The 21,913-nt window shown below is 38.8% G+C and overlaps 1 protein-coding gene across 5 annotated transcripts in view; it reads left to right on the top strand.

Annotated features, from left to right (window-relative positions):
* XPO1 (exportin 1) overlaps window positions 1-6,591 on the top strand; it is a 46,948-nt gene extending 40,357 nt beyond the window's left edge. For all 5 annotated transcript variants that reach the window (XM_032873835.1, XM_032873836.1, XM_032873838.1 and 2 more), the window contains 6 exons: window positions 709-903; window positions 2,480-2,648; window positions 3,313-3,447; window positions 3,751-3,910; window positions 3,990-4,086; window positions 5,534-6,591. In XM_032873835.1, the coding sequence (XP_032729726.1) occupies window positions 709-903; window positions 2,480-2,648; window positions 3,313-3,447; window positions 3,751-3,910; window positions 3,990-4,086; window positions 5,534-5,680 (903 nt within the window). In that variant the 3' untranslated portion in view covers window positions 5,681-6,591. The remainder of the gene's footprint in view (window positions 1-708; window positions 904-2,479; window positions 2,649-3,312; window positions 3,448-3,750; window positions 3,911-3,989; window positions 4,087-5,533) is intronic.
* The last annotated feature ends 15,322 nt before the right edge of the window (window positions 6,592-21,913 follow it).

Consider the following 21,913-nt stretch of genomic DNA (forward strand, 5'->3'; position numbering starts at 1 on the left):
AAAATTTTACTAGGCCTATTTTGTATAGTAGGACACCACTAACACTGGTAACCTTTAGTTAGAAGAATTATTATTTGTAATTATTGTCCTTGTCTTAATAAAGAACCTATTAAAGGCATGTAAGTTGCACCTTAATATGACCCTGTTTGTTGAGACTCATGGAAACTCAAGGTCTTTCTGGTACAATTCTAACTCCTTTTATAATAGTAAGTGGTTTTTACTTTTATTTATTAAAGTACTTAACCAGGTAGCATTCACTAAGTTTAAAAAAATGATAATTGTGAATGAGTGTCTACTCTGTATTAGATATGAGCTGCTTGCTTTTTATAGATATTATTCATTGACAGAATTGATACAGTATTGGTTAGGACTCTGTTTCCTTCCTTTAGGCAAGTTATCCCACGTGCAGTACCCCTAGAATCCTAATCCTGCCACAGTAATTTGGAGCCAGTCACTTGATTTTGGGCCCAAGTTACCTTTATAATTACAGATTTGAACTCTGAATATGTCTGTGCATCTTCCCAGCCTATTATGATTTCTTGGTTTCTTTTGGTAAAAAGTTTTAATATCCAAAACCAAATTAAAACATGGGATTTTCTAGTTTAAAGCAGATACTCAGTCTAAATGTCAATACAACACTGATCTGTTTTCGAATGGTTAGCAAGTACATAAAATAAAACCTAAAAGTTTTTGTTTTTTTTTAAATAGGTAGCTGAAAATTTTGTTCCTCCTCTATTGGATGCAGTTCTCATTGATTATCAGAGAAATGTCCCAGCTGCTAGAGAACCAGAAGTGCTTAGTACTATGGCTATTATTGTCAACAAGTTAGGAGGACATATAACAGCTGAAATACCTCAAATATTTGATGCTGTTTTTGAATGCACATTGAATATGATAAATAAGGTATGTGGTTTACATTTCAATTATGGGAAATTCTGTAGTATATATCCTTTAAGTTAAAAGCATAAATGATAGCTCTGAGATTAGCATAAGGTGTTTTTTTTTTTTTTAAGATTCTATTTATTTATTTGACAGAGCGATCACAAGTAGGCAGAGAGGCAGGCAGAGAGAGAGGAGGAAGCAGGCTCCCTGCTCTCTGCTGAGCAGAGAGCCCAATGCGGGGCTCGATCCCAGGACCCTGGGATCATGACCTGAGCTGAAGGCAGAGGCTTTAACCCACTGAGCCACCCAGGCGCCCCTAGCATAAGTTTTAAGCTCTGGAGTTCAAATATTTGAACTTCTAGACCAGAGAAATACTTACCTTTTTGTTTGTTTAAGATTTTATTTATTTGAGAGAGAGCACAAGCATGAGTCAGGGGAGGGGTGGAGGTCACGGGAGAAGCAGACTCCCCACTGAGCAGGAAGCCCAGTACTGGATCTTAATCCCAGGACCCTAAACTGACTCAGCCAGACACTAAACCAGCTGAGCCACCCACGCACTCCAGAAATACTTCTTAAAAAATTTATAATTTCAAAGATCTTGGGGTACCTGTGTGGCTCAGTCAGTTGAGCTTCTTGACTCCTGGTGGTCTCCATCTCCAGGTTTTAAGATAAAGCCCCATCTCCAGGGTCTGCACTTAGTGGGGAGTCTGCTTAAAGATTCTCTCCCTCTGCCCCCTCCCAAGTATACTGCCCCCCTCTTCAAGCAAATAAATCTTTAATTTTAAAAAGATCTTAACAAAATAGTAAATTAGATAGAGTGTAACATTAAAATAGCAGCTAGCATTTAGTGATAAGTTGCTGCATTTTAAGCATTAAAAATTTAGTGACACTGTCCTGGGATCAAGCCCCGCCATTGGGGCTCTCTGCTTCGTGGGGAGCCACCTTCTCCCCCGCTTTTATTTTATATATATATACATATATATATATATATTTTTTTTTTTTTTTTCCTAAGAGTTCATTTATTTATTTGACAGACACAGTGAGAGAGCGGACACAAGCAGGGGGAGTGGAGAGGGAGAAGTAGACTCCATGCTGAGCATGGAGCCCAATGTGGGGCTCAATCCCAGGACCCTGGGATCATGAGGCAAGGCAGATGCTTAATGACTGAACCACCCAGGCATCCTGAAATGGGAAAATACATTAACCAAGAAGGGAAAGTATAGATAAAAGTAATACAAATTTACAGAGCAGCTAAAAAAATTTTCAGATCTGTATTCGTGATCTTGAAGTCACTCATAACATGGTAGTAATAGTCTCAGTGTAACTAGAAAATGTGATGTTCTTTGTGTGGGTTTTGAGGAATTCTCTTTATAATGTGACCTTCATTTTAGTAATTCATTTGTGTAATAATTGGTAATTTCATCTTCCATGGGACTCAAATTATATTGTCTTCAGGTTTCCTTCTAGTCAGGAGGCCACATGGCTTATGAGGCCCACTAACAACTCCAAACCTTTATACTAAATTAGGATTTACTTTTTCTTTCTTACTTAACATAATAAGGCATTGAAATATTTTGTTCTCACCATTTGTTTTTAGGACTTTGAAGAATATCCTGAACACAGAACGAACTTTTTCTTACTACTTCAGGCTGTCAATTCTCATTGTTTCCCAGCATTCCTGGCTATACCACCTGCACAATTTAAACTTGTTTTGGATTCCATTATTTGGGCTTTTAAACATACTATGAGGAACGTTGCAGATACAGGTAAATACACATGTCCTTTTACTCATTTGCCCTACCAGTCCACACGCTCTTAGAAATAGATGTGTAGATATAGTCATATAGATAACACTTGTTGTCAGGGTTTTATTGGAGTGCATCACTTACATGTGTAGGTCTAAGTAAATCCTAAAAGCAGTTGAATCCTCTCTTCCATAGTTGAGTCCACAGGCAATCAAGTTTTACAAGGAGATGGGTGTAAAATTCAAAGTAGAGCGATATCACGTCTCCACATCCTTACAAGTATGTCCTTTTTCCCGTCTGCTTTTCCTTGGTGCCAGTAAGGGTCAAAATAAGGATAAAACACAACATTTTAGCAAGAGAGGTTTTTATTTAGTTTTTAAATAGAAATTGGTTTGTGTAACAGATATGTACTTGGTAATGCTGTTTTCAGAGTTGATTTGGAGAGAATTGACTAAACTTTCAGAAACAGTGGAATGTTGGTAATAGTTACTACTTGGTAGTCTATATCTAAGCAGGTATAGTTGCTAGTTGAACTCCCATTAGTCAAGAAAATTTAGGCAAAGAATTGTTAGTCATTAGTGGAGGGGGGTGGTAAGAATGGTTTTTGAATCCAAATAGTTGAATAGGAATTCTCTATGAATGTTTCTAGTCCGTAATAACTTTGTTGGTGTTCTCTACATTTTAGGCTTACAGATACTTTTTACACTCTTACAAAATGTTGCACAAGAAGAAGCTGCAGCTCAGAGTTTCTATCAGACTTATTTTTGTGATATTCTTCAGCATATCTTTTCTGTTGTGACAGACACCTCACATACTGCTGGTAAGAATTTATAGCCATGGGGGCGCCTGGGTGGCTTATTGGGTTAAGCCTCTGCCTTCAGCTCAGGTCATGATCTCAGGGTCCTGGGATCGAGCCCCGCATTGGGCTCTCTGCTCAGCGGAGAGCCTGCTTCCCCTTCTCTCTCTGCCTGCCCCTCTGCCTACTTGCGATCTCTCTCTCTCTCTCTCTCTCTGTGTCAAATAAATAAAAATAAAATCTTAAAAAAATATAGCCGTGAAAATGTTAAGTGTTCTGTTTGTTATTACTACCTGTTGGAGTTAATAATGTTCTTTTTATCAACAGGTTTGACAATGCATGCATCAATACTGGCATATATGTTTAATTTGGTTGAAGAAGGAAAAATAAGTACACCGTTAAATCCTGGAAATCCAGTTAACAACCAGATGTTCATTCAGGAATATGTGGCAAATCTCCTTAAATCTGCATTCCCTCATCTACAAGAGTAAATATGCTTTTTAATATCCGCATACATTTTTCAGTTAAAAAAAAATAGTGATTAATTGTTGTGTTTTGATTTGCAGTGCTCAAGTGAAGCTCTTTGTGACAGGGCTTTTCAGCTTAAATCAGGATATTCCTGCTTTCAAGGAACATCTTAGGGATTTCCTAGTACAAATAAAGGTATGTGTTTTGTTTGCATTGGAGAAATATTAAGGCTAAATATGATTTAGTTGTTGCATTGTAGATAGTTAACCACTTTTTTGGTAAAGCAAAATGAATGATACTCAGGCTTACTAGTCCTAGACTGATTCAGAGTGAAAAACTACGAATTTGTAGTTGAGAACAAGATGGGTTTCAAATGTTTTTGGAAAGTTGTTATTAACATAATTCATTTTAGATGATATAAATGTCTTGGAATATTGGGATTACATCCTGCAGCTCATTCTTAAATTGTGAAATACGGGGAAAGAAAGACTCTTTGGGAATTTCATACCCATTTTGTTACGAATCTTTTAGGGAGTTAAGAGAAGCAGATAATCAACTTGTTACTGCTGCTGTTACACAATGCTTCATTTAAATTTATGGGAAGAGGGATTAATCTTATATTATTTTCTTTTAAAGAAATTTAGAAGTAGGGACTGGGTGGTTCAGTTGGTTAAGTGTCTGCATTTGGCTCAGGTCATGATTCCAGGGTTCTGGGATCAAGTTCCAGGTAAACCTCCCTGCTCAGTGAGGAGTCTACTGCTCCCTCTGGCGGCCATTCTGCTTGTGCTCACTGGGGCTCTCTTTCTGACAAATAAATAAAATCTTTTTAAAAAAATGAAAAGAAATTTAAAATAACATAATATCTACAAGTGCTTGATGGATTATGTTAACCTGACAAATAAGAATTGGTCACATACTTACTCAGATTTTTTTCTTCCAAGATAGAAATAAGGCTTTTTTCAACTGTGAATATATTAGCTAAGTTGTAAGGTAGAGAATGCAAAGGAGAATGAGAATTACCTGAAACAGTTATAAAGTCTTATCACAGTGTAGCTAAATTTTATTATTAATTGTAGGAGAAACAGCTTTTTAAATCTCCTGGCTTATGAAGCATATATATATATATATATATATATATATATATGACATCAGACTGTGCCTCTTTTAATAACCTTTTTTATCCTCAACTAACATCTTTGGTTTTAATTCAGCTACACAGAATTGTATCAGTATACTATAATTTAGGGACACCTGGGTGACTCAGTTAAGTGTCCGACCCTTGATCAGGTCATGATACCTCCAGGTCCTGGGATTGATCCCCATGTGGTGTCGGGCTCCATGCCTAGCACAGAGCTCGTTTGTGCCTCTCCCTCTGCTCTTCCCCCTGTGCATGTGAGCGCTTGTTTTCTCTAATACCTATAATCTTCAAAAATGTATGTATATACACTATAATTTAAACCCAGCCAGTTGAAGGATAGATTTTTATCATCGTTGTAAACAAAACAGGGAGGTGTTTATCTGTCTTGTTTTGTGTGGGGTTTTTTGGGTTTTGTTTGGTTGGTTTTTTTCCCCCCTCAAAAACAGTTTATTTTCCAAAATTGAAATTTATTATGTTAACACCTCAACTATCTTGTTTTCACAGGAGTTTGCAGGTGAAGATACATCTGATCTGTTTTTGGAAGAAAGAGAAACAGCCCTTCGGCAGGCTCAGGAAGAGAAACATAAACTTCAAATGTCTGTCCCTGGCATCCTTAATCCACATGAGATTCCAGAAGAAATGTGTGATTAAAATCAGAAGTCATGCTGGTTTTTTTGTTGTTGTTGTTGGGTCCCCCCCCCCCCTGCAACTCTTGTTAGCAGAAGAAAACAGCATCTGGATATTTGTCGACCAAAATGATGCCAATTTGTAAATTAAAATGTCACCTAGTGGCCCTTTTTCTTATGTGTTTTTTGTATAAGAAATTTTCTGTGAAATATCCTTCCATTGTTTAAGCTTTTGTTTTGGTCATCTTTAGTTTGCATGAAGTTAAAAATTAAGGCATTTTTAAAAATTTTACTTCATGCCCATTTTGTGGCTGGGATGGGGGGAGGAGGCAAATTCAATTTGAACATATACTTGTAAATTCTAATGCAAAATTACACAATTTCCTGTAAACAATACCAATTTTTAATTAGGGAGCATTTTCTTTCTAGCCTGTATTTCAGTCTAGAAGAAAAGATAATGAGTAAAACAAATTGCGTTGTTAAGAGGATTCTAGTGCTGCATTGTCTAAAGTTAGCACCTCTTGGACTGAATCGTTTGTCTAGACTACATGTGTTACGAGTCTGTATGGCAAGTTTGCAGCAAGATCATGTGCATATCATCCCATTGTAAAGCGACTTCAAAAAAATATGGGAACACAGTTAGTTATTTTTACACAGTTCTTTTTGTTTTTGTGTGTGTGTGCTGTCGCTTGTCGACAACAGCTTTTTGTTTTCCTCAATGAGGAGTGTTGCTCATTTGTGAGCCTTCATTAACTCGAAGTGAAATGGTTAAAAATATTTATCCTGTTAGAATAGGCTGCATCTTTTTAACAACTCATTAAAAAACAAAACAAAACTCTGGCTTTTGAGATGACTTATACTAATTTACATTGTTTACCAAGCTGTAGTGCTTTAAGAACACTACTTAAAAAGCAAAATAAACTTGGTTTACATTTATTTTTCTTTATTGGCTCAAAATTATTCCTACATTAATGAAAGTGATTATATGTGTTTTAAGTATTAGGTAACATTAAGTGAAGTTGGACACTGTTGATATGCAAATATAACCTCTGGGGTTATTGGGAGTAAAGGCACAGTTGGGTTACTTGAACATGGCTCTGGTTCCCAAGAAACAAATTCCTTCTTTGGCAGTTTACCATCCTTTGATCTTTATTTGCAATCAAAAAGCATCTTCCCTTGGTGTTCCTGGTTAGGAATTACCTGTAACAGATTAAAGAGAATGAGAACCCAGGTGTAAGAAGCTAGTGCAGATATTCTTAATTAATTGTATTTTTGTCTAATATAACCCTTGGAAAGTTGCCTTAACCCTTTAGGAAAGGTAAGAGGAAAGGGGGAAATGTATAGATGTCCTATAAAACATGAAAGAGGGTAGAACTAAGGGAATAGAAAAAGGAAACTAGCTTGGGTGAACCTGTTTCCAGAGGATTGAATCTAACCTATAAACCTAGACTAAAACCCAAGCATTTGAAGTGCCTTGTGTTCATGCAGAGTCAGCAATTTTGTATAATTGCTGTACTCCTCTAATTTTTATAGGCTTTGGCAAAACCATTATTTCGGTAGAATATAATCCTGTGTGAAACTTCTTTCTAGGACAGTAAATGGTAAGACTTGAAATATATTCAAAGAAGAACATTGGAAAATTTTGTTTCAAACTTTAGCTTTGTTCATATCTTTGATTTGGTCCTGTTAATTACTGGTTTGGGCCTCAAAACCCCTTAAAACAGGTTTTGTTGGATCAGCCAAAAGTTTAGTTTCAGATTGATTGGTCTGTTTTGAATTAGCTATGAAATGCATATGGTTGCTTTTGAGTAGCTTCACCATTTCTGTCAATGATCATACACAATTTTCTTATCTTCTAGCACATCCATTCTCTACCCCCTTGCTTTATTGGTATGTTCTAGATGTTGCAAGAAAACAAGGCTTGGCATGGAAGCCAGGATAGTCTGCTTTGAATTTAGAAATGATTGGCAACTGGGATTCAGCCACTGCCTAGAGTAAATTTACTTTCTTTTCCTTTTTACGTTGTATACAGGCCTCAGGACAATGTTAAAAAAACTGGTAATTGTCCCTCAATATATTCATTTGTGTTAATAATTGAATCCGTATGTTTTAATTGGGTTCTTAAGCTCCCTAGCTGACATTTCCCAACCTCCCTTAATAACCAGGTTGAAGTCTTGTGACTGAAATGAAAGCAGAAGTGATGATAAACTTCTGGAAAATATGGATATGATGGTAAGAGGTAGAGCTACTAGATCATGAAATGGAAGACGATAGATTAGAACACCTCCATTTCCCTTTCTGACTCTGTTACTGTCATGTATTTTAATAAATTATGTGATTTATAATATTGTACAATATATATAATTATAAAAATTTTGAACTTCACAAGACAAATGTATACCTTGAATAAGAGTAATTAAGAGCTATGGCTTAGAATCCTTCCTTCAATGTTTATATAAGCTAAACACATTCAAAGAAAATACATAAATTCACTGAATTAGAAACTTCAGATTCAGGTTTTCTTTACACAAAGTTCTCCTCAGAGGTACATTCTATCCCATAATTCAATCCCATATATGAAGTTTCTGGGACTTGAGCAAAGAGTTTTCACCAAAACCAGAGAGAACATTGTTATCACATTAAATCTAGGGTGGGCATTTCTGGCTTAGTTGTACATTAGTCATATTCGGGACACCCTGAAGGTATTTGAGAGCAGAGCGCACTGATAACTGGCCATTTCACATGTTTGGATACTGCATTCTAACTCGTGGAAACAAGTCATTCTCAAAATTGTCACAGATTGGGAGGAAGACTAGGATTGCATAGTTAAGCGGCTCTGAATCCTGGTGTAGGCAGTCAAATGGGGAGTTTTGGGTAAGTCACTTGAACTTGAAAAACGGTATCACAAAGCTAAGTCTCCCTGATGGTTGTGAGGATTTAGATACAAACATGACAATATGACTGACACCATACTTAACTCTAGGGTGCATTTTTCTTTATTCAGATTTTAGCTTCCCTGAAATTGGAGTGTATCTTAACAATTGACGGCATCTCAGTTTCTGGTGGCACCACAATGCCACTAACATGTCTTTGCTTGTCCACTTGTGAACTTAATCACAGCTGTTGGTGTGCATTAGTTTAATTGCTAAGTGTCTTTAAAAGGATAGTTCAACATCAAAATGTTACTTCTATGTACAGAAAGGCACACAGAAGCTGCAGGACATAAACTTTAAGGAAATCTTAATTGTTAGAAAGATAACCACAATTTTGTATTTTCTTGTAAGTGACAACTGAGTTAGATCTTGGGACTAAGCAGGGGAGCTGCCTACAAGCTGTAATACAAGGAATTGTCTACCAAATTACAAACAATACAGTTTGATGAAAGTGTGGCCAGATCGATTTAATTTCAAAAAGAAACTGCTACAACCAATTCATGGCATTTTACTGGGTTGTCAGGTATGTTGTCCGAGTTGGCAGTGTTTTGTTCTTGATACATCTTGAGATTGATGTCCTCTTAGATTTGAAATAAACCAGTAAGTAAGCCAAGTAGGAGTTAAATCTTCACAGGCTTTTCCTTACCCCAGTCTAGTTAATTTGTTAGGCTTACCTATGATACAGATGTCTCATGTTTGATCCCAACAGAGATAGGCAAGGATGGAGTTTGAAAAAAAGTACTAGAATACATAGAGGAAAGAATTGGTCTGATATTTTTTTTCAATTTCTATCTTTTTAAGTAAGAATGGGGCACCTGGGTGACTTAGTTGGTTAAGAGTTGGGACTCTTGCTTTCGGCTCAGGGTTGTGAGATGGAACCCTGATTGGGGTCCACTCTGAATGTGGAGTCAGCTTGAGATTCTTCCCCGCCCCTGCCTTTGCTCCTTCCCTGTTCACTTGTGCCCTAAAATAAAATCTTTTTTTGAAAAGGTAAAAACAAATGAAGTGTATCTAGTTATTAATTATATAGTGTTTTTTTTTAAGTAATCTCTATACCCAACATCGGTTTTGAACTTAAACCCTGACGTTAAGAGTCACATGCGCCTCCACCAAGTGAGTCAGCTGGGCACCCCTATAAGTAGTACTTTTGGTAAGTACTGTTGTAAAGTTTCCCTTACCATCTTTTGCACTTTCCATTTCTTTGAGACATTCTGAGTAAATTCAGAAGATTAACAGTAATTCCATAATAATCTAGTCCATGTTCAGGTTTCCCCAACAGTTCCTGAAAATGTCGTTCATGGCTTGTGTTTTTTAGGTTCATGTGTTTTGAATTGTATAGTTACTGAGTTGGGGGGGGTTGGGGTTTTTTAAGATTTTATTTATTTATTTATTTGACAGCGATCACAAGTAGACAGAGCAGCAGGCAGAGAGAGATGGGGATGAGGGCTCCCTGCCAAGCAGAGAGCCCCACACGGGGCTCCATCCCAGGACCTTGAGATCATGACCTGAGCTGAAAGCAGAGACTTAACCCACTGAGCCATCCAGTCACCCCTATAATTACTGAGTTTTTAATTTCTGTGATAACTTCTTAAATTTTGGTTATTTCTTCAATTTGTTTTTTAAAATAGTGTCTTCTCATTTTTCCCATGAATTACAGCATAGTGTGTATTTTATAGCATCCATTACTCAGATTGACAAAAGCGCCCCTGACCTATCTCCCCACTGGTAACCTTTAAAATTTAATTCTCTCTCGACCCTGGGGAAAAACACTAGCTTATCGGGGTTTCACTTTCTGTGGTTCCAGTTAACTGGAGGTCAACAGCAGTCCGGAAGCAGGTGATCCTTCTGACCAATCATCAGGTCAGTAGTAGCCTAGTGGTACGTCACAATGCCTGCATCATTTACCTCCCTCATCTCTTCACATAAGCATTTTGAGATCATGTTATCACAGGAAGGGTGAGTACAGTACAATAAGATAATTTGAGAGACCACATTTATTTTAATATAGTATAAGTTTATAATTGTCCCATTTTATTGTTAATCACTTCCTGTGCCGAATTTAGAAATTGAACTCTAGGGGTGCCTGGGTGGCTCAGTGGGTTAAAGCCTCTGCCTTCAGCTCAGGTCATGATCCAGGGTCCTGGGATCGAGCCCCGCATCGGGCTCTCTGCTCAGGGAGCCTGCTTCCCCCTCCTCTCTCTCTCTCTCTGCCTGCCTCTCTGCCTACTTGTGATCTCTGTCTGTCTGTCAAGTAAATAAATAAAATCTTAAAAAAAACCCTGAACTTTATCATAGGTATGTATGTATAGGAGAAGACAGTGTATATATAGATTCAGTACTGTGTGGTTTCAGGCATCCACTGAGGGGTCTTGGGACATATTCCCCCACAGATAAGATGGTACTACTGTGCATTTAAAAGAATTTTTTTTTTTTTAAGATTGATTTTATTAGACAGCAAGAGCGGGGAAAGGGGATCAGGTTCTATACTAAACAGGGAGCTCTCAGGCTCCATCCCAGGACCCTGAGATCAGGACCTGAGCTGAAGGCAGAGGCTTAACTGACTGAGCCACCCAGGAGCCTCTGTTATAAACATTTGAACTTGTTTTTTGTTTTGCTCCATGTAACAAAAAAAGTAATAATAGTGACAATGTTTATTTTGTGCTTGTGTCAGTGAAGTCCAGAGTTAACCAACATAGAATTTGTGAAGCTCAGCTTTATTATCACTAGGGTTCTGGTAATTTAGGAATTTTTTGTATCCCTGGCACCTGGATTAACCCCAACTTCAAATATAGCTGCAGGAGTTTCAAGTACTGTATCTGCATTCTAGACAGCAGAGAGGAAGAAAGCTTCCCCTTGTAAGACTTGAAAGTCTCAGGAACTGATAGAATACTTTCAAGTACCTGCCCATACCCCACCCAACAAGAGAAGCACAGAAATACAGTCTTGAAGCTGGATGCATTACTGTTGCGAATACAATTGGCATTCTATTTAAGGAGAAGGCGAAGAGTAAATTGAAGAAACTTAACAGGCTTTACCACAAGTTCAAAAAGTCTTAAGTGAAAATAAAGGACGAAAGGCAGTTGACTTAATGGGAAAAGCAAAATCTTCCCTAGCATTCAAGTACTAATAATGCCAAAGAAATTGTTCCTGTGGCGGTGACAGCTGCCTTTGTCATTCACTGACCACAATTTGAAAAAAAAAAAAAAAAAATCCATCTATACAGGGTAGCAGACAAAACCATTTACTTGTCTTTGTTGCTAATTGCTGTGTGCAGTGGATTTTCAAGACAAATAAAAGACTACGAAAACTAATATCCTGACTTTATGAATGAAAACTTTAAAGTGTCCTAAAGGAGAGGAGAAACTACAGCAGTTGAGGGGGAAGAGTCGTGTGTAAGAGTTGGGAAAGTTTAGATGGGAAATCTTTCATTTCCATTGAAAAGGTGGGGGGCTCTTTTAGAAAAATGGATATCTAAAATTCCAAACTCCTTTCTGTGATCCACTCCTGATTGACCTAATACCCAAACAGTACTGCTGCTCTCACTTCTCTGTTAGGATACCTGAGAAAATTTTATCTTTCTCCCAAGAGTTTGCCAACTAACTAGGTCTTTCTTTTCTGACATGGAAGCATTTGCTCCACTTTCAGAAATCATTCTTTAGGGTGCGTGGCTGACTCAACTGGTGGAGCATGTGACTCTGGATCTCGGAGTTGTGAGTTTAAGCCCCACATTGGGTGTAGAGATTACTTTAAAAAAATTCTCCTTTATCATCTTCACTCTAGGAGGATTTCTTAGGAGCCTACTGTGAGTCAACATGCACTTAATTTATTAAGTCTCTCTTCTCTTAGCCTGTTGAACAAGACCAGAATTTTGTTTTGTTTTGTTTTTTTAAGGTTTTATTTATTTATTTGACAGAGAGAGATCACAAGGCAAAGGCTTAACCCACTGAGCCAACCAGGTGCCCCAAGACCAGAGGTTTTTTTTTTGGTTTTTGTTTTTAATTTAATTTATTTATTTGACAGACAGAGATCACAAGTAGGCAGAGAGAGGGGGAAGCAGGCTCCCCGCTGAGCAGAGAGCCCGATGCGGGGCTTGATCCCAGGACCCTGGGATCATGACCCGAGCTGAAGGCAGAGGCTTAACCCACTGAGCCACCCAGGTGCCCCAAGACCAGAGTTTTAATGCAAGCTGGGATACACTCTATTTTGTATGCCAGGAGAAGTACGTAAGAGATCTAGCCTGAACATTAATTCTCTGTACTTGCTACCCTAACTGAAGTCTCTGACCCAGAATGTCCTTTCCCCTGAGTCTTGGGTCTCATATACTAATGAGATCACATATTCAAAATGAGGTCAGCCATATTCAATATGCCCACCAGTTAAGAGCAAACTATTCTTATATATTTCTCCTTTTTATGACTCATGCAGTTCTTAGACACAGATATAAGTGCCATACTCCTCCCCTTGTTTTCCACACTATTGATGAGTGTCTACAAGAAATCCTCTCATCCCTGAGTCCATCCCCGAGTCACTCCCCAGATCCACCTGGGTCTTCATCATCAAGGACACTTAAGAGGACACAATGTCCTGAGCTGTGAAGTTGGCCTACCTGCCCTTTGGGTTGCCTTAAGCATTACAAGTAGAGTTTGTTTTTTTACTTTTTAAAAAATTATTTATTTGAGAGAGTGAGTGAGTGAGCATGAGCTGGGGAAGGCGCAGGGGAGAGAAAGAATCTCAAGCAGACTCCCTGCCTAGTGCAAAGCCTGACCTAAGGCTTGATCTCACAACCATGAGACCATGACCTGAGCTGAAATCAAAAGTTGGACACTCAACCAACTAGGCTACCCAGGCGCCCCCTGTTTTTTGTTTTTTGTTTTTAAAGACTCTCAGAGGGGTGCCTGGGTGTCTCAGTTAGTTAAGGATCTACTCCAGGTCACGATCCAGCAGGGAGTCTGCTTCTCTCTCTCTTGTTGCCCACACCCCTGCTCTTGTTACCTCTCTCTCAGTTACACTCTCTCTCTCCCTCAAATAAATAAATAAAATCTTAAAAAAAAAAAAAAAGCACTCTCAGAGAAGAAATAATTAGCCGGTTATTAGCCTATAGGAAGAAAATTTTCTGCTTCTGATGGTGTTTGCAACTACTTCATGGGTGAGCTGTTAATAGGATATAGAAAAATAGAGACTGTGCAAGCAAGAAAAGTAAACAAAACTACTCCATACCCTCAGAGTTCAGAAAACTTATTGAGCCAACAAATAAGAAGAGAGTACTATATAGGGTAAATTTAGAGAACCAAAAAGGAACCTTTCCAAATTAAAGAATACAGAAATAAAGAACTTAAGAGTTGAAGGATAAATTGGGGAAATCTCCCCCAAATCAAGTAAAAAGACAAAAAAGATGGAAACTAGGAAATAAACTATTTTAAAAAATTAGAAGACCAGTTCAAAAGTTTTATGATTCCCAAATCACATAAACAGAGGAAATGGAGGGAAGGAAAACAAAAAATCAAAGAATTCAAGAAAATTTCCTGGATTGGAAAGACATCAATTTTCTGATTGAAGGTTCCCACCACATACTCATCCCATAAAATGAAAATGGATCCCAACATTGTATGTTATTAAATTTCAGAACACTAGAACAAAGAAAAAATAATATACACATGTTTCTAGAGAGAAAAGCGTATCACATAAAAGGATCCAAAAATCAGAATGGACCTCTTGATAGTTAATACTAGAAAGTCTTCAAAATTTGGAAAGAAAATGATTCCCAACCTTGAATTATTTATTCAGCAAATCAAGTATGAATCATAGAATATTGAATTGTTAGATAGTCAGGATCTAAATAATTTTCCTCCCGTACAGTCTTTCTCAGAAACAATTGTAGGATACACTCAAACAAAACAAAGGAATAAACAAGACATAAGATACGAAAAAGGACATTGACACCATGGAGTGGCAAAGCTCTCCCCCAGGATGATGGTGAAGAGAAATCCCCAAATAACCAGCCAAGAACCAAGGCTTAGGAGTGAATTTGTCTAGATCCAGGAGGGACTTTCTTTAGGAAGATGAAAGTGACAATGCTTAAAGCAGTAAGTCACATATTAAAGTTATTGCTGATATTGTTAAATATTTGGGTTTGTCACTTTTTCAAAATTACTGTAGTTATTTTTTAGGATTTTATTTTTTATTTATTTTTTTTTAAGATTTTATTTATTTATTTGACAGACAGAGATCACAAGCAGGCAGAGAGAGAGGAGGAAGCAGGCTCCCCACTGAGCAGGGAGCCCGATGCGAGGCTCAATCCCAGGGCCCTAGGATCATGACCTGAGCCGAAAGCAGAGGCTTTAACCCACTGAGCCACCCAGCTGCCCCTAGGATTTTATTTTTACATAATCTCTACACCCAACATGTGTGCCCCCAAATTTACCATAGTTATTGACTCCCCCAGCTGTAGCTTATCATTAAATTCATTAAATAACATATGCATTGCCGTATCACAAATAATGTCTTAAAAATTCTTTTATAGCAGTGCCTGGGTGGCTCAGTTGGCTAAGCATCTGGCTCTTGATTTTGGCTCAGGTCATGATTTCAGGTTCTGTGGGATCAAGCCCCACATGGGGCTCTGCAGTCAGTGGGGAGTCTGCTTAAAGATTATTTGCCACCCCCTACTCACTCTCTCTGTCTCAAATAAAATCTTTATTTATGTTTATTTATTTATTTTTTAAGATTTCATTTATTTGACAGAGAGAGATACAGTGAGAGAGGGAACACAAGGAGGGGGAGTAAGAAAGGGAGAAGCAGGCTCCCCACTGAGTAGGGAGCCCAATGCAGGGCTTGATCCCAGGACCTTGGGATCATGACCTGAACCGTAGGCAGATGCTTAACTGACTAAGCCACCCAGGTGCCCCTAAAATCTTTTTTTAAAAAAAAAGATTTTATTTATTCATTAGCGAGAGAGTGAGCAAGACAGAGAGAGAGAGAACATAAGTAGGGGCAGGGGCAGAGGGAAAGGGAGAAGCAGACACCCCGCTGAGCAGGGAGTCTGACTCTGTGTTGATTCCAGGACCCTGAGATCAGACCTGAGCCAAAGGCAGACGTTTAACTGATTGAACCACCCAGGTGCCCTTAATAAATAAATATTTTAAAACTTTTTATGGGGATGTCTGGGTGGCTAAGTTGGTTGAGCAGCTGCCTTTGGCCCAGGGGTCATGATCCCAGGGTCCTAGGTTCAAGCCCCATATTGGGCTCCCTGCTTAGTGGGTAGCCACCTTCTCCCTCTGCCCTTCCCCCTGCTCAAGCTCTCTCCCTCTCTCTCTATCTCAAATAAATAAAATATTTAAGGATAAATAAAAATTAAAAATATTTTATAACTTTGTTGCAAGATGATTGATTTTCTTTTTTTTTTCCCCTAAGATTTTATTTATTTCTTTGACAGAGAGAGAGAGAGACAGAGAGAGCGCGAGCACACACACAAGCAGGGGGAGTGGCAGACAGAGGGAGAAGGAGAAGCAGGCTCCCTGCTGAGCAAGGAGCCCAATGTGGGACTCGATCCCCATGACTTGATCTGAAGACAAACACTCAACCAACTGAGCCACCCAAGCGCCCCTGATTGATTTTCTTTCTTTTTTTTCCTTAAAGATAGAGAGATTGATTGATTGATGACAGAGATAGCGAGATGGAACGAGAGAGGGAACACAAGCAGGGGGAGTGGGAGAGGGAAAAGCAGGCTTCCCCCTGAGCAGGGAGCCCGATATGGGGCTCAATCCCAGGACCCTGGGAGCATGACCTGAGTTGAAGGCAGATGCTTAACGACTGAGCCACCCAGGTACCCCCAATTTTCTTGATAAGCTTATGTATTTTATTTTCTCAGGGGTCCAAAACCTTCCTCAGATTGCCCAAGGAGTTCGTGGCATAAAAACAATTAAGAATCCCTGCACCAGGAGGACTTCAGGTGTCTGCAGTTAGTTGCTAGGCTATAATAAAGTGTACAAATGGGATGTCCTGATGTCCAGTAAAAACCCTCAATGACAGGCAAGAAAAACAAAAGCAAAAATGAACTATTGAGGGGGCGCGGGGCGCCTGGGTGGCTCAGTTGGTTAAGTAGCTACCTTTGGATCAGGTTTTGATTCCTGGGTCCTGGGATCAAGCCACATCAGGCTCCTTGCTGGGTGGGGAGTCTGCTTCTCTCTTTCCCTCTGCCTGCCTGCCTGTGTGCTCTCTCTCTCTCTCTGTCAAATAAATAAAATCTTTTTAAAAAATGAACTATTGGAACTTCATCAGGATAAAAAGCTTTTGCACAGCAGAGGAAATAGTCAACAAAACCAAAAAGCTACTACAAAATGCAAGAAGATATTTGCAAATGTCTTACCAGATAAAGGACTAATATCCAAAATCTTTACAGAACTTATCAAACTCAATACCCAAGAAATAAAAAAATCAATTCAAGAAACAGGTGGAAGACATGAACAGACATTTCTCCAAAGAAGACAGGCAGGAGCTCCTGGGTGGCTTAGTTGTTAAACGGCTGTTTTCCGCTCAGGTCATGATCCCAGGGTCCTGGGATTGAGCCCCACGTTGGGCTCCCTGCTCTGCTGGGAAGCCTGCTTTTCCCTCTCCTACTCCCCCTGCTTGGGTTCCCTCTCACTGTCTCTCTGTCAAATAAATCTTTAAAATTTTTTTTTAAATGTACAAATGGCCAACAGACACATGAAAAAATGTGGGACATAACTCAGCATCAGGGAAATAGAAATCAGAACCACAATGAGATATCACCCAATATCTGTGAAAATGGCTAAAATTAACGAGTCACGATGTTGGCAAGGATGCAGAGAAAGCGGAACCCTCTTTACACTGTTGGTGAGAATGTAGGCTAGTGCAGCCACTCTGGAAAATAGTATGGAGGTTCTAAAAAAGTTGAAAACAGAGCTACCCTACAACCCAGCAATTGCACTAGTAGATATCTACCCCAAAGATACCAACATAGTGATCTTAAGGGGCATGTGCACCCCAATGTTTATAGCAGCAATGTCCACAATAACCAAACAATGGAAAGAGCCTAGATGTCCATCAACAGATGAATGGATCAAGAAAATGTGGTATATATACACAATAGAATATTACTCAACCATCAAAAGAATGAAATCTTGCCATTGCAATGATGTGGATGGAACCAGAGGGTATAATACTAAATGAAATAATTCAGAGAAAGACAATTATCATATGATTTCACTCATGTGGAATTTAAAAAGCAAAACAGATGAACATAGGGGAAGAGAAGGAAAATATATAAGACAAAAATTCAGAGGGAGGCAAACCATAAGAGATACTGAAGTCTAGGAAACAAACTGAGGGTTGCTGGAGGAGTGGTGGTGGTGGGGGGAGTAGGATAATTGGGTGATGGGCATTACGGAGGATGCTCCATGTAATGAGAACTGGCTATTATATGCAGCTGATGAATCATTCAATTCTACCCCTGAAACTAATACAAAAACAAAAGTACCCTCCATGACAGTAAGTAAAACCTAAAAGCCCAGAGTGGATTTATGGTAGGGAAAGGTAAGGAAGTGGAGTAGAAAATAAGAGATAAAGGGGATACAGAGAATACTAGTTCATAGATTCTTGACATTTAAGAAAATTCAGTGTATTATTCTCAATAGATATTACACTTGGGGCACCTGGGTGGCTCAGTGGGTTAACTGTCAGACTCTTGATTTCAGCTCAAGTCATTGATCTCAGGGTCGTTAGATTGAGCCCCAACTTGGGTTCCACACTCAGTGGGAAGTCCACTTGGGATTTTTCCCTCCCCTCCCCCTGCTCCTGCATGCATGAGCTCTCTCTCTGAAATAAATGAATAAATCTTAAAAAGAATATGTTCATGATGGAAAATTCAGAAGACACAAAGAATAAATAGAAAGGAAATTTCCTCTCTACCTCAACCCCTCACCCACATCCTTGGAGAAAACCCACTGAGCCACCCAGGCGCCCCTGAAAACCATTTTTTAAAAAATATTTTATTTATTCATTTGAGAGAGTAGCATGAGGGAGAGGCGCAGAGGCAGAGGGAGAAGCAGACTCCCTGCTGGGCAGGGAGCCCAATGCAGGACTCAATTCTAGGACCCTGCGATTATGACCTGAGCTGAAGGCAGATGCTTAATCCTCCCACTCTCCTTGCTTCTGCTCCCTCTCTCGCTGTGTCTTTCTCTGTCAAATGAATAAATAAAATTTAAAAAAAATTTTTTTTCGGGGTGCCTGGGTGGCTCAGTGGGTTAAAGCCTCTGCCTTCGGCTCAGGTCGTGATCCCAGAGTCCTGGAATCGAGCCCCGTGTCAAGCTCTCTGCTCCGCCAAGAGCCTGTTTCCCCTACTCTCTGTCTCTGCCTGCCTCTCTGCCTACTTGTGATCTCTTGTCAGTCAAATAAATAAATAAATAAAATTAAAATTTTTTTTTTCCTTGGGGCTCCTGGGTGTTCAGTTGGTCAAGCATCCGACTCTTGATTTTAGCTCCGGTCATGATCTCAGGGTTGTGAGATAGAGCCCCACATTAGGCTCTGTGCTAGGCATGGAGCCTAGTTAAGATTCCCTCTCTCTTGCTCTCTCTCACTCTCACTCGCTCTGCCCTTCCCCCCAATTATTAAAAAAAAAGAAGAAATTTTTCCTTGTTGGTATATAGTTGAACTTATATATCTTTTATCTTATGGATCTGGGTTAGGACTTATACTTAGTAACTTATAAAAATATTCCCTATAGCTTCTTTTAGTAATTTCTTTTTCCTTTGTAATCAATTAAAATCTTTGATCTGTCTGGAATTTTTGGTATAAGATGCTATTATTTACTTTATTTAATCTTTTCCTGTTCATATTTTTTTCATGACTGATTGATTGATTGATTGATTGATTTTGAGAAAGAGAGAGCACGAGCAGGAGGGGCAGAGGGAGAGAAAATCTCAAGCAGACTCCAAGCTGAACAGGGGGCCTGGCACAACCTGACCTCATGACCAGGAGATCACAATCTGAGCGGAAACCGACAGTCTCTTAACTGATTGCGCCACCCTGGAGCCCCTCCTGTTCATATTTTTATATGTACATATAAATCACAGTGTATATACAATTTGTGTAAGACCAAGTGTTCAGTCATAACCAAGAGATAATTTTTTATAACTTTATTTTTAAATTTTTTAAAAGATTTTATTTTTAAGTAATGTCTACACTCAATGTGGCGCTCAGACTCACAACCCCAAGATCAAGAGTTGGATGCTGTACTGAACTCATTGAGCCAGCCAGGCACCCCATAGCATAGAGATTCTTAGTCATTTTCGGGGGAGAAATGTAATAATAGTTAGCAAACTTTGGGGGAACCTGGGTGGCTCACTTGGTTTAGCATCTGCCTTTGGCTCGGGTCATGATCCTGGGGTCCTGGGATCAACCCCCGCACTGACCTCCCTGCTCAGCAGGGATTCTACTTCTCCCTCTGCCTCTCCCCCTGCTCATGTTCTCTCTCTCAAATAAATAAATAAAGTCTTTAAAAAAAAAAAAGTTAGCAAGCTTCCCCACAGGCAAATGCACATTTAGCCCAAATTTTGTGTATATTCTCAGGTCTCTGGGTTCATGATATAATTTCACACAATAGATTATTATACACTGGGCTTTTTCACTTAGTGATATAGCTTTCCTGTTGTCTTATATTCACATATAAAAAGCTTCCTCATGTGATGCCTGGATGGCTCAATCGGTTAAACATCTGACTTTGGCTCAGGTCATGGGGGAAGTCCTGATCTCAGGGTCCTGGGATTGGGCTCTATGCTCAGTGGGGAGTCTCTCTGTCCCTCTCCCTCTGCCTTCCCCACGCTTGTGTGTGTGTATGATTGATTGATTTTAGCTCCAGTCATGATCTCAGGGTTGTGAGATAGAGCCCCACATTAGGCTCTGTGCTAGGCATGGAGCCTAGTTAAGATTCCCTCTCTCTTGCTCTCTCTCACTCTCACTCGCTCTGCCCCTCCCCCCAATTATTAAAAAAAAAGAAGAAATTTTTCCTTGTTGGTATATAGTTGAACTTATATATCTTTTACCTTATGGATAAAATAAATAAAATTCTAAAAAAGAATAAAAGTTTCCTCATTTTTTAAGACTGCCATTGAATGTATGTACCATAATTAAATTAACCATATAATACTCTGATGAGCATATAGATGGTATCATGTAGTGATTAAAGGAGTCTAGAGCCATATGGCCTGGGCTTGAACTCCAGTTCCATCCCTTAGTAGTTCTGTGACCTCAGGCAAATTATTTAGCCTCTCCAAACCTCATTTTCTTCATCTGTAAAATGGGAATAATACCTATGCATCAGGTTATTAATTTTTACTTGTGAGTGAGCAGTACTCTATAGATATGCTATTAGCATTCTGAGCAGCATATTTAGTTCCATCTCGTTAATATGTTGTATAGTTGCTGACAGAACAGAAGCCTGCCAGATTGCCGAAATTCCCATTCTTAAATTTCACTTCATTTCATTGTGGTAATCTATCTATAAGAACTTACTTATAAATAATTTAACTTCTCCAAAACTCTATGAAGGTTAACTTCTCCAAACATTTATAACATGGGAATAGTAACTACCCAAACGTACCTACCCATGATACTTGCCCATAAGTTTATACCTACCCATCGGTAAAATGGGAATAATACCTACCTCCTAAGGTTATGAGGATCAAATAAGTTAATATATGTAAAGCTTTTAGTATACTAGTTGGTCCAAAGGGAGGTGCTAATTTCTTCTTGCCATTACTCTGAATAAACTTCTACATGTTTGAGTACATACAAAAAATAAATTTCTAGAAGCAAAATATTTGTACCGAAGGGTTTGTGTATTTGTCACTTATAATGGTTGTAGTTATGGGTTCAAATATGACCTTAGTTGCTGCAATGGATAAAATTCAGGATGTAAATTCTACTATAAACTTGTTACTTCAAGCTAATTGTCCTAAGATATTATGATGATCATTGATAGACTGGTCTCTTGCCACAGTGAAATCTGAGAAACATTTGAAGCATTTTTGCCATTTCAGTTCATATCACAATAGAAGATTGCCCTTTAGGAAGATCCTGATTTATCCTTATCCTTTAATTATGTTGTTGTTGCTACTACTACTAGTTAACTTTTTACCATTGCTTTATCTTTATTGCTCTGATATTCTTACATAGGTAGTAAGTTTACAGATTTTGATACTTATAAATGGATAATTTATAACAAAATATAAACAAACATCTAGGACAAAAAGATGGAAATGGAGGCACCTGGGTGGCTCAGTTGTTAAGTGTCTGCCTTCGGCTCAGGTCAT

This window comes from Lontra canadensis, unplaced genomic scaffold (assembly GCF_010015895.1).
Source record: "Lontra canadensis isolate GAN:19392208 unplaced genomic scaffold, GSC_riverotter_1.0 scaffold50, whole genome shotgun sequence".
NCBI classification, from domain to species: Eukaryota; Metazoa; Chordata; class Mammalia; order Carnivora; family Mustelidae; genus Lontra; species Lontra canadensis.